The sequence below is a fragment of the Leuresthes tenuis genome, unplaced genomic scaffold (genome assembly GCF_036924035.1).
Source record: "Leuresthes tenuis unplaced genomic scaffold, fLeuTen1.0.hap1 SCAF_18, whole genome shotgun sequence".
Lineage (NCBI taxonomy): Eukaryota > Metazoa > Chordata > Actinopteri > Atheriniformes > Atherinopsidae > Leuresthes > Leuresthes tenuis.
In genome coordinates, this window is record NW_027325372.1 from 19,150,931 (window position 1) to 19,165,251 (window position 14,321).

Sequence of the window (14,321 nt, forward strand, 5' to 3'; positions counted from 1 at the left end):
TGTACATATAAAACCCCTAATGGCTTTTTATTGTTTCTTTAAGACATCATTGCTTCACATTGTCACAACAGAGAACTTTGCTCTTGGATAGCAGTTTTACTTGTGGTTCTTCAACACATTCTTGCATTCTTATCCGCTTTAATTACACAGTTTTCAATATCATCTCTTTTCAACACACGGGCACTGCTATACAGTAACGTATTACCAGTTACTCTTTGGCAGCAGTAAGTGATGCGACATTTTTTGGCTAGTGTAAACAGCTGAAGGAAAAGGTCAGTGGTGTTGGTAACACGGATCACATGAAGAATTTTGTAAGGGACGGACACCCGACTCTCGAGCAATGGGCTTGTATTTTCAGATCAAGCTTGGCACTGTTGCTTTTCAACTTGCTATTTCGAGTTTGAATTTGAGTCCTTATTTTGACACGCTTAGTCTACCACTACCCTACACTGTTTTGTGAGAAGCGGGATAAAGTTAGACATTGATATAGTCCACATTTATATAGTACCTTTCAACCTTATTCAACCTGAGGACGACACATCAATACAACAACTGCAAAGGTGACTGAGTTACAAACAAAAGTTTGGAAAATTTAGAATTTCTGGATTCAAACACAAGATCTTCACAATGGCAGGGAACACAGTGCCAATGTTTTGAATGTTTAATGTTTGATTGAATTGGCATAACTTCTAAGAATAGGGCAGAGTACACCTGTTAATCTTGAACAGAATCAGTAAAAGATCATAAACTGGTTACTACCTTGCTAAGCTTGTGGTAAGTGCTCACACTAACTTCCACTTTCAGAAGAGGCACCATGAGACTGGTACTTCCTAACCCAGAACTGGATCTCCGGATCCCCAACTATGAAGATTTGGAAAGGATGGAGAAGGAGGAGGTTGGTGACAGGCCCAAATGGGACAACAAAGCCCAGTACATATTAACTTGTGTAGGCTTCTGCATTGGAATTGGCAACGTTTGGAGATTCCCTTATTTGTGTCAAAGTCACGGAGGAGGTAAGCTCACATGTAACTAGTTAGAGTGTGGTTGATGATCCCGTTTTTATTTGTCTGTTTACATCATTATTCTAGTACAATTAGCAAAGGTCTGTAAGGAGCCAGTCAGTCTCTCTTAATCTTTTCTCTTACAAAAACATTTGAAATGTTTTAGATTGAACCTCAGAGCATTGAAAATCTTTGAATCAAACTGAATCAAATGATTTTCTGTGATTTCTCTTTTTTAAAAGCCTGTTGTATCTAACACAGATTTATAGTATTACTACCGCATGTGCAGTATCCAAATCTGAGATAAGACAATACTCTACAAGTATCTATTGGACACAAACTTGAAAATAAATTATTTGAGTTCATTTGGATTTGATGTATTATTTATATTATACTGGGACCAAACTTGTTCTTTTCATTGAAACATACTTGAGAAAGTGAACTAGTCACGATATTTTTGGTACATTTGCTTTGGAGATGTTTTTGGTTACTTTAATTGTCGTCTCGTACATTTTTCACACACTTAAGCGTCTTTGAAGTAATACTCCAGAAAAATGTCTTACGTACTATCTAAGTCAGCTTTGGGGTGTAATGACATTGGAGGCAAATTTAGCTGATCTTTTCAGGGCACTAACCCACACAGAAACCAAATATTTGAGAGAGTTTATAATAATATAATTACAATAATATGAGCCATCGAAAGAATGTTTGCAAATAATAGTCACACTTTCATCAAAAATATCCAGTCAAAAAGCACATTTCTTTTTGTAATACATTGATATTTGGCTACTTTCTAAACTTCTGTTTCTGTTTCTTTTATTTAACATCACTTTGGACTGTTCATGCCATGGCACTGTGAGCATTGTGGGTTGCATGGGTATTTCCACGTGTAAACAACTCTAATTGTTCAAATTACTCATTGGTTGGGATGGTAATTGTTAAGAATTTAGCAATTCTGGTTCCAGTATCGATATTGCTTGTAAACATTTACACGCTAAAGAAAAAGGTCCAATCACTAGTCCTCTTAGGGAGTAAACATGAACATTTCTTATGGATATTTACGAAATGATCATAATAATAAACTTAACCAAAAGTGTACTAAAGAACCAAAAACTATTAAAATAACTGACAGAGATGGGAATTTACCAGAAAATGTTTGTGAACATAAAATAAAACGTACAGAGCAATCTATTATGGCTCTAGAGAGCCTATACACTGTTGTTGGCTGCTGATTTTAACAAATAAACCTGTTAGGCTGTGTGAAACAATCAAAAGAAAATATATCCAGAATATGAGTCAATGAATGATAACATTAGTAACACTGATAGGTAAATAAAGTAACACTTCTCATATCATCACAATGCCATGTTCCATGTGTGAGATTTGAATTAAGTGACAGTTCATGGGTACTTTGAATTGGAACAAATTTTACCTTTTTTTCCCCCAAAAGACATAAAACAACCACAAAAGATTGAAACAAACAACGAGCCAAAACAACCAAAAACATATATAAACAACCACTAAGAGACTAAAGGGCTACAAACTTACAATAAATAACAATATATGACAAAAAAGGCTCTGTAATCAATCAAAATGATACATAAGATTATAGATAAGACAACACAAAGGAGAAGTAAAGACAACCAACAAGACTCTAAATGACCACGAAGAGATGTGACACACTAAGAAATTATAAATCATAACAAAGAGACTAAAGAAAAAACCTGTCAACTCAAAACAACAACAAAGAGAAAAATTAACCACACAAACAGGAAAAAAAGGAAAACAGCCCAAATATAGATAATGCTCATGAGTTAAAAACAAATAGATCAATTTAGACAGCCCTTTTTTCCGAAACTGCAATATCTGGCTTTGGCTTACTTGGTATGTGTTTGTGAGAGTCAATGAACAAATCATAAACATCTCGAAAACATTTTAGGATTAAGCTAAATTTAGTCGAGTATTTTATTCCTAGCTTTAAGCGAAATCCCTGAATTTGAAAACCCTGGCCCACAGTCTATCTGTATTATCATGCTATTGCTCTGTTTCCAGGTGCCTTTTTGATTCCATACCTGATCCTGCTGGTGCTGGAAGGAATGCCTCTTTTGCTTATGGAGTTTGCCATTGGCCAGCGTCTCAGGAAAGGCAGCGTAGGAGTGTGGAGGGCCATCAGCCCCTACCTGACTGGTGTTGGTGAGTATCACTGGCAGAGGCATAAAAGTCTTTGGCTGCACAATAACACTGATATTCTACTGGATATCTGGCTTCTGGTCAGGGCAATATCAGTTAATGAATTATTATTCACAGGTATCGCGTCCATGCTGGTATCTTTACTGATTGGACTGTACTACAACACCTTAATAGCTTGGATCATGTGGTATCTTTTTAACTCCTTTCAAGATCCGCTGCCTTGGAGCCAGTGTCCTCTCAATGAAAATAAGACAGGTTTTTTAAACTATAGACACACATTCCAAAACCCATTACTTACGCAGTTCTTCTCAAATTAACTGACTTTTTTTTATGCCTCATCAGAATTTATACCAGAATGCCAACAGAGTTCCACTGTGGATTACTACTTTTACAGAGTGACTCTTAACAGTTCAACCTCCATATCTGACTCTGGAGGAATCCACTGGCCCATGGTGGTTTGTCTGTTGGCTGCCTGGGTAGTCATCTGTATGGCTTACATTAAGGGGATCAACACATCAGGAAAGGTGCATTAAACCTGCAGTCAAAAACTAAGCATTATCTAACCATTACTGCCAAAACCCTTTTACATTTTTCATTTTCTTCCCATGACCTCAGGTAGTGTATGTCACAGCAATCCTGCCTTACATCGTGCTGGCCATCTTTCTCATCCGCGGACTGACTCTTAAAGGCTCCTTCAGTGGGATTAAGTTCCTCTTCACCCCAGAGGTATGTTTAAAATCATCCAATAAAGAAAAAAAAAGTTACATCTCCAACGTCAACTCTTCATAATAACTGATGTCTCCTGTGTGTAGGTGGAGGAGTTGATTAACCCAACAACTTGGTTGGATGCTGGTGCCCAGGTCTTTTACGCCTTTAGCATAGCGTGGGGAGGCCTAATTTCCTTCTCAAGCTACAACCCTGTTCAGTAAGAGGCATTTAGAAGTCCCATTGTGCATTATTATATTCTTACGGCAGTTGAACATACTCAGGTGTGTGTAGTAACTGCTCAATAAGTTATGTGGTTTCAATTTTCTGCTCTTTTTTTTTTGCCCAGCAACAATTGCATGCAAGATGCTGTGATCCTGACTGCTGTAACTGGCCTAACCTCAATCTATGCTGCAACAGTAACCTACTCCATCATTGGCTTCAGGGCCACTGAGAAATATGACAGCTGCATTGAAAAGTGAGTAGTTATCGGTCATGAGTTTCAGTTTCACTGAGACCCAGAAGTATTGTATATTTTCTTTTGCTTTGTGAGATTCATTATTCACTCATTCATAGTATTTAAATACTGTATATGCACATTTCTAACACTCTAAAAGCAATAACTGAAGTGATCTCTCTGACTGTTTTTTTTCTCCTTAGAAACATCATGATATTATCAAATGCATTTGAACTTCCTGAGGACAGCATCACTGCAAGCAACTACGATGCAGCCTTTAATCATCTGAACAGCTCCAATTATGATGTCATACTTGGACTCGACATCCACACCTGTGACATGCAGACACTTCTCAGTGAGGTGACTATTTTGATGAAGATCTGTGAAATTTCCAATAATATTGTGTTTTACTCCAATCCACATTGTATTTGTTTGTTCAGGGAGTGGAGGGAACAGGTCTGGCCTTTATCGTCTTCACTGAGGCCATCACCAAGATGCCTGGCTCCCCAGCCTGGTCTGTCCTCTTTTTCATTATGCTTCTCTGCCTAGGACTCTCAACTCTTTTTGGCAACATTGAGGGAGTGGTGGTCCCCTTGAAAGATTTGAAAATACTGCCTGAAAAATGGCCCCAAGAAGCAGTGACTGGTATTATGTTTCCTAGCCTAAAAAAGTTTTACAAATCAGCTTTTCAAGCTCTAAAAGACTTTTTGTTTGAAACAAACTACCTTGCTCCCCCCCTTCTTTTCTGTGTGTTACAGGAATAACATGCATTGTTTCCTTCATCATCTGTCTCCTGTTCGCGCAGAATTCAGGACTTTACTGGGTAACTCTCTTTGACAACTTTGCTGGATCTGTTCCACTGCTAACCATTGGATTATTTGAGCTGATAGCTGTTGTTTACATCTACGGCATAGACAGGTGAGTGTGGAAAGTTTCTGTATTTGCCTAAAGTACAAGTGAAACAAACAAACCTGCATTCTGACTTTGTCACATCACTGAAAAAATGTGAAAAAAATAAAGAGAATTAGGTTTCAAAAGAAAGACAAAAAGCAGCGCTCTCTGCTCTGAAAACCCTGCACCTACAGAATAAGTTATCAACACTGATAAATTCTGCAGCTTACATATGTCATATGGTATCATATATATCCTCTTTTTTCTCATTATTCTTCTGCATTTAAGAAGGCAGCCAAAGCATTCAATGAAGTTACATTTCTGTGACGAAGGCAGAGCAAACAGCTCAATGGCATGGCTGGCTCCTCCAAGGCTTAAACACAGTAGTTGTATTTATAATATAGAAGTGTTAGGGACAGGGGTGACTTTTGCTAAACTAAATCAGGAATTCACTGCTTCATAGATCCCTCATTTCAGACCAGCCCTATAAATCATGAACAGAAAATCTATTCAAGGTCTAAATCAACAATTCAGTAAAAAAAATTGTTATTGGCTTTTTATGATATTTAGAGTTTTGCATGTCTCTGTGCAAATCTCTGAATTAGCTTAAACTAAAATTGCGGAGCCTACAGAAAATTATGTAAAGGCTTGTCTACCACAAATGTTACTGCGTTCATTCATAAAGACAAATTCACCAGTAACTCACTTGCATAATTGTGCCTCCTCTCTGGCTATTGTCACACTGCAGTTGCAAGTGACCTGAATCCCATTTTTTTTCGCTCATATATGTGACCCATATCTGGTTTGCTTTTGGCAGTGTGAACAGCACAAGTGAATCTGACATTCTCGAATCAGAATCAGGCCACTTTTAAATGTAGTACTGAATCGGATTTAATGCGACTGCAGTCTGAACAGCCAGGTCGCATTTAATGCGACTTTAACATCATTCTGATCCACGCTGCACTGCTCCCGTCGATCGCCCCAGCACACGGGGAGAAACCCCACCTCTGCCTGAAGCCTCACAGCACCTCCTGGAGATCGTCTCCCGAGGGTAGTTTAATATATTCAGGCATGAGGACCTGGTGCACAGCTTTGCAGAAGTCATGCACATGAGCGCAAACGGAGGACTTTGCGATGCCAAACAGGTTGGCCAAGGTCTGCTACCCAATATAGCCCCACTCCCACTCGCTTTCACAAGGAGATATATCTCCTGAACGATGTGTCTCCTCTTGAAAGTCTCATGGAGAGGCGCTGACAAATGTGATGAAAGGTATTTCTCCACATTCTAAAGCTCTGGAAGAATTCCTGCTCCGTGTAACCAGACACAACCTGATCCCATCACTCCTGGCTCCGACGCCGCGTCCAAATACTTCTCTGTGCGGATGTTGCAGTTATTGCTCCGCATAGAGCCATCATTTACATCTGAATTTTCTTTCTCCTCTTGCTCCTTCGTGATGTCACAGATTTTCCGGCTACCGCAACACACTATTTTTAGCAGGGCTCTCAAGTTTTGAATGAAGGCAAGAATATGAGAATCCCGCCCCACCATTCCTGCAACCCAGCCAAGCGGGCACAGGTCTTTCATTACTTATATTATTATTAGTGTTGTTGTTGGTGTTGGTCTGCTCAGACTCTTGGAAGACTCGCTTGTTTCCTGCCATTTCCATAGCAATAGCAGCAAGCTAGAGAAATTTATATTATACTTTTTTTTTCTGCATGAGAAATACCATGTGTGATGTGTAAGTGTAAACTTGTTGAAATGCATGTGTCTCACGCTCATTGCGTGACTTGGGAGCCCTGATTTTTAGCATTAAGCCATACAGTCCTGCAGTACCGGTAAGCCATGGTCGCTTCCTGAAACACCATTGTGGCAATGATCAACTACGCATGCGGGTCACTTCAGGAGCATGAGCTGTTCACAATCGTAATCTGTAGACAGACCACATTTAAAGACATAATGTGAACAGCCAAATAAAAAATCGGATTTGAGCAGTAAATTGGAATTGTGCATTAAGATCTGCAGTGTGAACGTAGCCTCTATGACCTGTTTCAACACATTTCTTTAGGTTTGTTTGTTTGTTTTGTTTTGTTTTTTGTTTACGTTTTACAGGCTAAGCAAATTCATCCATCCGTCCATCTATTATTTTCCCCTTACTCAAAGTCGGGTGGCAGAGGGAACATGTCCAGAAAGGAGAGCCAGACATACCTCTCCCCAGCGATACTCTCCAGCACCTCCTGGGGGATCCTGAAGCTCAAGCAAGAAGGGTTATAATCCCTCCTGTGAGTTCTGGGTCTGCAAAGGAGTTTCTTCCCTGTTGGATCGGCACAAAGGGAGGCAACCGGGGACATTCTCATCTGATGCCTAAACCAACTCATCTGAGTCCTTTTGATGCTGAAGAATATCAGCTCTACTCCAAGCTCCCCCCAGATGCACAAGCCTCTCACCTTATGTCTAAGATATCTTGTGTTTTCGCCCAGTCAACCTCAGAGGGTAACTTTAATCTGCTTTCTTCTACTTTCAGTCACCTCCCTAATCTCATGACCTTAGATGAGGGTTTGAATGTAGATGGACCAGTAAATCGAAAACAGCTTCCTCTTCAGCCCTCAGTAAGAACGACAAGGCTGCAATGCATCTTTCCACTTCTCACTCCATCCTTCCATCAATTGTGAACAAGATGACGAGATACTCCTCTGCTGAGACAAAGATCCCCTACCTACACAAAGGGAGCACTCCACCCTTTTCTGGTTGAGAACCATACCTTCAGATTTGGAGGGGCTGATATTTATCCCAACAACTTCTCACTCCATTGGAAACTGCACTAATACACACTGAGGGTCAGGGCTTGATGTTTTTAGATGCAAAAAGCAGAGATGCAGTCCTGACTCTCCCAAAACAAATGCCCACCTCTCTCCACATTACGCCTTGAGATTCAGTCCATAAACCCCACAAACAGGATCAATGACAATGGGCAGCCATTGGCTTTGTGCCAAGCATGCAGACACAACCCTTGCTTTGGTTATATAGGAAGCTGAAATGGGTTTGGTTCTTGGTATTCTCAGAGCATCCCCCACAGAATTCTAACATAATCCTTTAGGGACACAGTCATAATACCTCCTGAAGTCCACTAAATATATGCAGATTAGGAAAGTTATAGGCATTGTTCTGGACCTTAATGCAATATTTTAGACGTGTGTCAGTCAAGACAATCCCACAGTGTCAAGAGCCTTCAGCATCTGGGAGTGAATCTTCCACCTTGTTTGAGAACATGATGACCAGATTAAGGAAATCATCAAAATGTTTCTTCATTCGCTCCATGATGTTCCTAGTTTGGAAGTTTTGCAAGAAGTTCCTTGATTACAACCTCAATTCCTTCTCCACCTTTCTTCCCTAGCCAAATTTTAACATCTACAACCACTGACGTCACAGTCCTATGGCCTCATGATACCTGCCAACTGCCTCAGGTGAGCCCCAGGACAATCAAGCTCGAAAAGCATCCTTCCTCAGCTTTACAGCTTTCTCCAACACCAGTGTCCAAAAGCGAGTGCAGTGGATGCCCCCACAACAAGCACGATGTATGGCAGGCTGTACAAATCATAAGCTTAACCAAACAAGACACGCTATTCAGTCAGTCAGTGAGAGCTGCCCAGTCTACAGCATGCACTGCTCAGTCGATAGCATGCCTTTTCAATCGATTTCAATTGCTGTACAGTCAATAGTGCAAGTTTTCAAGTGGCACAGCTGCACTGCAGTGTTAACAAGGCATAGGTGGTTTCTCTCCTGCTAAAACAAATTTCATTGAAAAAAAAAGTATACTTGCCTGAACGTATACGTACTTGCCTGAATGTAATGGAGGGATTTACATGCAAACGGATTAGAATGCAAGTAAATTAATAGAGTTACCTTACAGTAAAACAGTTTTATGATCTACTTTTAGAGTTTAAAAGCTTTACTGTTTTTAGGCCTACATTCACATAAAAATCAGCTGAATTGGGGCTAATGGCTATTACTTTTGATTATTTTAGAATAAAGTTTATAAACATGTTATTGTGCCTAAGGTTAGCTGTGATTGGCTCCACACTCCTGACATATTTTGTCAACTTTACATTCACTAGTTTTCTATGATGAGGACAAATAGAATAGAATAGAAAAATACTTCATTCGTCCCCCAGTGGGGGATATTCCAAATGTATACCAAGATCAAAAAATAAGCCTCTTTCACACATAGGTTGCACCTTATAGGTGAAAAAAAGATGTACTCTTTAACCTGATGTTGTTCCTCCTTGTAATTGACACATGTAACACAAATAGCTCAACCCAACATCACTGTGCTCTTAAACATATCAAGCTGGCGTTGCAGAATCAGCCAAGTAACAACAGCATCGTCTGTGAGTTCTGCAATCCTGGCTTGTTGTGTACCAGAACACTTGAGCTGGCCTTTTTTGCCACTTTTAAACCACCCTAAGCCCAATGAAGTAATGTAAAAGAGGCTATACAGGTCCATTTGTTAGAGTCTCTGATTCAATCCTGTGATTACAATTATATTTGTTTTCAGAATGAAAATTCTGTAGAAATATAGATCTGTTGGAACTAGTCCACACAATTTCAGTGTGTGAACTCTTTCTGTGACATTAGTTGTAAAAGAGAATGGATGTCCCAATATGAAATGGTGAACAACAATACTAATTATTATACTCAGTTTTTCTGCAAGATGGTGTGGCACCTGTGGTACTTTTGCGGTAATATTCTTTGCAATTTTTTTGTGATAGTTTTTTTGTGCTTTTCTCCTTATTATTACTTGATAATAATTATACTGATAACCAGAGGCACTTTTACAAATAACAAATTCACTTGCTTACTGAAGTGGCCTTTTTTGTTATTGATGTCTGTACTTGCCAGTACCCACCACCTGTTGGTGATCAGTTGACAGCTCTGCTCATCTCTCCACCCAACTGCACAAGACACAGGTTGAAATGTTGATTGAAATGAATCGACCTTCAGCCTAAGGTAGCCTGGTCCCAAGTACACTTATGTACCACCTTGTGCTTGAACATGGTGTCTGTGATGGACAATTAATGACTCAAAGAGAAGTCCAACAACAAAACACTGCTTGAGTTCTCATCCCGGAGGCCTTTTCTCCTCGTTACATCGTCATTGCCCACATACTGGAATACTCCAGTGACAACCCATACGAGGACCCCACTCGGAAAATCCAAGAAGACCAGATACTCTATGAGAAATGCTGTTCTGGGAATATGCACAAACTACAGCCAGAGCCTTTCCTCCTGGAACTCACTCCACAGGGAGGAACCCTTTCACTCACAGGGGAGAACTCGAACACAGAAGTGCGCAGTCAGGGATTGTGAGTATACCCCTGCCCATCCGATTTTCATGGGCAAGTTTGGAGGGCTAAGAATCCAGCAGCCCTTCTCCAGGAGTTTGAGCCCACATGGAGATTACATCCTGTAGCTTTTCAGGGTCATGGGAGTACTCAAATGCTTCCACCATGTTAAATCATCCACTGTTGATTTTTTCCTTATATTACAATTATAAGAAATCTTCTATGCATGTTTTGAAGCCTAACCTTTACATTCTGTCTTTTCTGTGCTACTTTTATCAAGGCTTGAACAAACAGGTCATTTTATAGTGAATTGAATCGGCTCAGCAATCTGCTCCTGAGTAAATGGAGTTCAGTTTTCTAATTCAATTAAAATGATTTTCTTTGGCAGGTTCAATGAGGACATTAAGTTCATGATTGGACATAAACCATCCATCTTCTGGCAGGTTTCATGGAGGTTCATCAGTCCTTTAATCATCTTGGTTATCTTAGTGTTCTACCTGGTTACTCAAGCCCAAAAAGAACTCACCTATCTTGTCTGGGACCCCAACTCTGTAAGCTCACAAGCCTATAAGGATAACCTTTGTTCATATACATTCACAGTATGTGCATCAGAAATGGTAAATGTTATAGCATGTACGAAATATTGTTAACTTGCTGGTTCTGCTTTATGATTTACAGGAGAAGTTTCCAGTTCTCGCATCAGTACCATACCCTTCATGGATTAGTGCCATCATCTTTCTATTGGCAGGAGTTCCCAGCCTTACAGTGCCTCTGTACGCATTATTTAGGCTAGTCTTTGTTTATTTCAAGCAAAGGAGAAAATCCAATGAAAAAAATGATGAATTCTCTTAAACATTGTAGAATACAATAAAATGTAAAATCATTTATTGCTAGATTTGACCAATATAAGACTGAACAATATTTTAAATACTACAGTGAGGAGTGCTTTGCATATTTAAATTCATGCACAAGTTCTTCCAGCACTGCCTTTACTGATTTATAAGTTACTAAATGCTCTGCTCGTGGTTTGTGCAGTTTCATTGTACTTTGTAACAAAGCTGAATCTGTCTGTATTAAAGACGCAGACAGAATATGATGATTTCTTTACCTCTAGATATTTTGTATGAACATGGTTTCCTAAGTTTTGCCATTAAAATCTGTTTGACTGATTGAAATATACAGTAACCAGATGCAGTTAAACTGCATCCCTTGTTGATAACAAATATGCACTAACTCACAGCGCCGCTGTATACACAGAAATGAAAATCCATTTTGAAGCAATGTGATGGACAGAATATTTACTGACAGTTCAGATGGGCAGAGGATGTAGAGAGGCCAGCTGGCCAGGAGAGGGAACTCACACTGACAGAACGTAGACTGGTTTTATATCATGCACTGATAGGATCATACTGTACATTGAACAGGCCAGGACACTGCAAACTGACAGGAGACTAAAACTACAATTTTACACTTACATGCTATAGTTTGTTTCTTGTTTTTTATTTAACTGTATTCCAGTTTTGAACACACCATCACTTGAAGGAATGTTACAGCTTGTATTTGGACTCCATGTACTGTACACATCCCTCTTCTCTGTACTGTTGTACTGCTCCCGAGCAGCCACATCCTTTTTCTCGCTAAAAAGAAGAGCGAAAACTGAGCCAAAACAATGAGTACACAAAGCTGGAGCTGCCTCTGCAGAAAGTGTGAGCATATGCCACAGAAAAACTCTTCTCAAACTCTTCTTCAAATAGGCTTATGTCCTGGTTGAGTAAACAGGCCAAATGAAAAAGGATAAAGCACTGTCAATTTAATAATTTCATTGATAAATTCCTCTCTCAGTAATCTCCATATCTAATACATATTATTATTATAATACATATAAGTGTTCTCTGGGCATTTGTTAGAACTTGTCAAATGTGGCTTTATGTGAGAATTGAAGTACTTTTTCAGTGGTTAAGATAAACCACTATAATCAAGGAGAGCATTGATTATTCTATTGCTCGCAAAGCTGTACCCTCTCTGTGACCTGTTTCAGCAATTTTCTTTTCTTTGAGTTTTTTTTTTTTCAGATCTCCCTCCGGCTTAGAATTGTGCACGAAGACAGAATCAGAGACATCAGTATTGGACATAGTTCATATACCAAGGTTGCCTGCATGGTAGACAAATGAGAAGAAAAATGACTATATTGTTGCCAATATAGATAATACTGAAATACATTATGTTGTTAATAACCTTGACACAGAAAGGCCCCAGCAGGATGCTGAAGTTGGCAGTGTTTTATCAACCAGACAAGCATCACTGTTTGTTATGACCGTAATAAAGATAATTGCAACATAAATGGTTGAAAGCATGCCAACAGTGACTGAGTCATTGTGGCAGGTACAGACAACAGAAATACAGACAGCGTGTTTGTATTTGGCAGCTGCAACTATTAATATAAACCAACAACTCAAACATCAATACAATTGTTTTACATTTAAAATGTTAACTTATTACTCACTCACTCATTTATTCATTCCATTGATCCAGCCATTGATTTATTTTATACTGAGAAAAACATCTCCTCTTCCTGGTCACGATGGTGTCATAAATCAACAAACAAAAAAATGAAAAATTTCAGTTCTAAGCACAACAAACACAGCAGCAGTAAAGGAGACATTGGTATCCAAGTCTTACCAACTAAATACAACATTTAATTTTTTACATTCAGTTTTCAATCGAAATACGATTAAAGGTGTGTAAAGAGAGGGGTGTTTGTGGGCTGATGGTATTTTGAAGATCATTCCATGCACAGGGAATAAAAACGAGGAAAGTCATTTCACTATCTCCATTCGGATAAAAATGAATGAATGAGTAGTTTCACAATTACTGGTGTGATGTGACAGAAGGCTACAAAGGAACATGTAGGCAAAAATTGTATTTGCAATAAACAGCAACACGTGCATTTTTCTTCTCAGGCTTAGAGAGGAACATCCAATGGATTCAATTAAACTCTTGGACACGGATACAGCCGAAAATCAATATTGGATGCCCATAATCCTCAGGCCCTCAGATGGCACTGTACAAAAAAAAAAAAGACAAATGAGTCTGCCATGGAAATCACTGCATGTACTCTAGAACATTTTCAAAAATCCTTGTCTGTGAACATTGTTCATCGTGCCCTACAAAAATGCAGGTTAAAGCTTTATCATGCAAAGATGAGGTCATATGTGATCATGATATAGAAACCGTCGCTCATTTAAAAAAATCTGCATCTCTGATGGGATGGGTGTGCATTAGCACCCACGTAACTGGCAACTTACACATCTTGAAAGGCATCATCAATTTCGAAAGGTATAAACAGGTTTTAAAACAGCATATCCTTCCTTTTTCAAGGAAGGATATGCTGTTTCAGCAAGACAGCGCTAAACAACATACTGCATCTATTACAACAGCATTGCTTTATTGTCCTGGATTGATCGTCTACAGTCCAGACCTTTCACCAACACAAAACATTTAGAGCACCATGAAACTTAAGAAAGAAGCACAATGAATCCAACATTAGAAAATAATGGGACAACATTCCTCTCCTAAAGGTCCAGCAGCTGATCTTTTCACTTCCCAGATGTTTGCAGACTGTCACTAAAAGAGCAGGGGATGCCACACATTGGTAAATACGGTCCCCGTTCAAATTTCATGAGACGTGTTACTGCCATCAAACTCAAGATGAGCTAATATTCTTGAAATGTTGGAAAG

At 39.3% G+C, this 14,321-nt stretch overlaps 1 protein-coding gene across 1 annotated transcript; it reads left to right on the top strand.

Annotated features, from left to right (window-relative positions):
• Positions 1-808: 808 nt before the first annotated feature.
• On the top strand, positions 809-11,758 carry LOC140274829 (sodium-dependent neutral amino acid transporter B(0)AT1-like). Its single transcript, XM_072370200.1, has 12 exons — positions 809-1,013; positions 3,054-3,194; positions 3,309-3,446; positions 3,534-3,715; positions 3,807-3,917; positions 4,004-4,116; positions 4,246-4,374; positions 4,557-4,713; positions 4,794-4,998; positions 5,112-5,271; positions 10,972-11,134; positions 11,262-11,758. The coding sequence occupies exons 1-12, from the start codon at positions 815-817 to the stop codon at positions 11,433-11,435; spliced, it is 1,872 nt and encodes a 623-aa protein (XP_072226301.1). The 5' UTR covers positions 809-814; the 3' UTR covers positions 11,436-11,758.
• The last annotated feature ends 2,563 nt before the right edge of the window (positions 11,759-14,321 follow it).

What these genes read in the sequence shown, in the direction of transcription:
- LOC140274829 (XM_072370200.1), top strand. Translation starts at nt 815, where the DNA reads ATGAGACTGGTACTTCCTAACCCAGAACTGGATCTCCGGATCCCCAAC. An exon ending in GCCCCAAGAAGCAGTGACTG is followed by an intron (nt 4,999 to 5,111) that starts GTATTATGTTTC and finishes TGTGTGTTACAG; the next exon opens with GAATAACATGCATTGTTTCC. An exon ending in TACATCTACGGCATAGACAG is followed by an intron (nt 5,272 to 10,971) that starts GTGAGTGTGGAA and finishes TTTCTTTGGCAG; the next exon opens with GTTCAATGAGGACATTAAGT.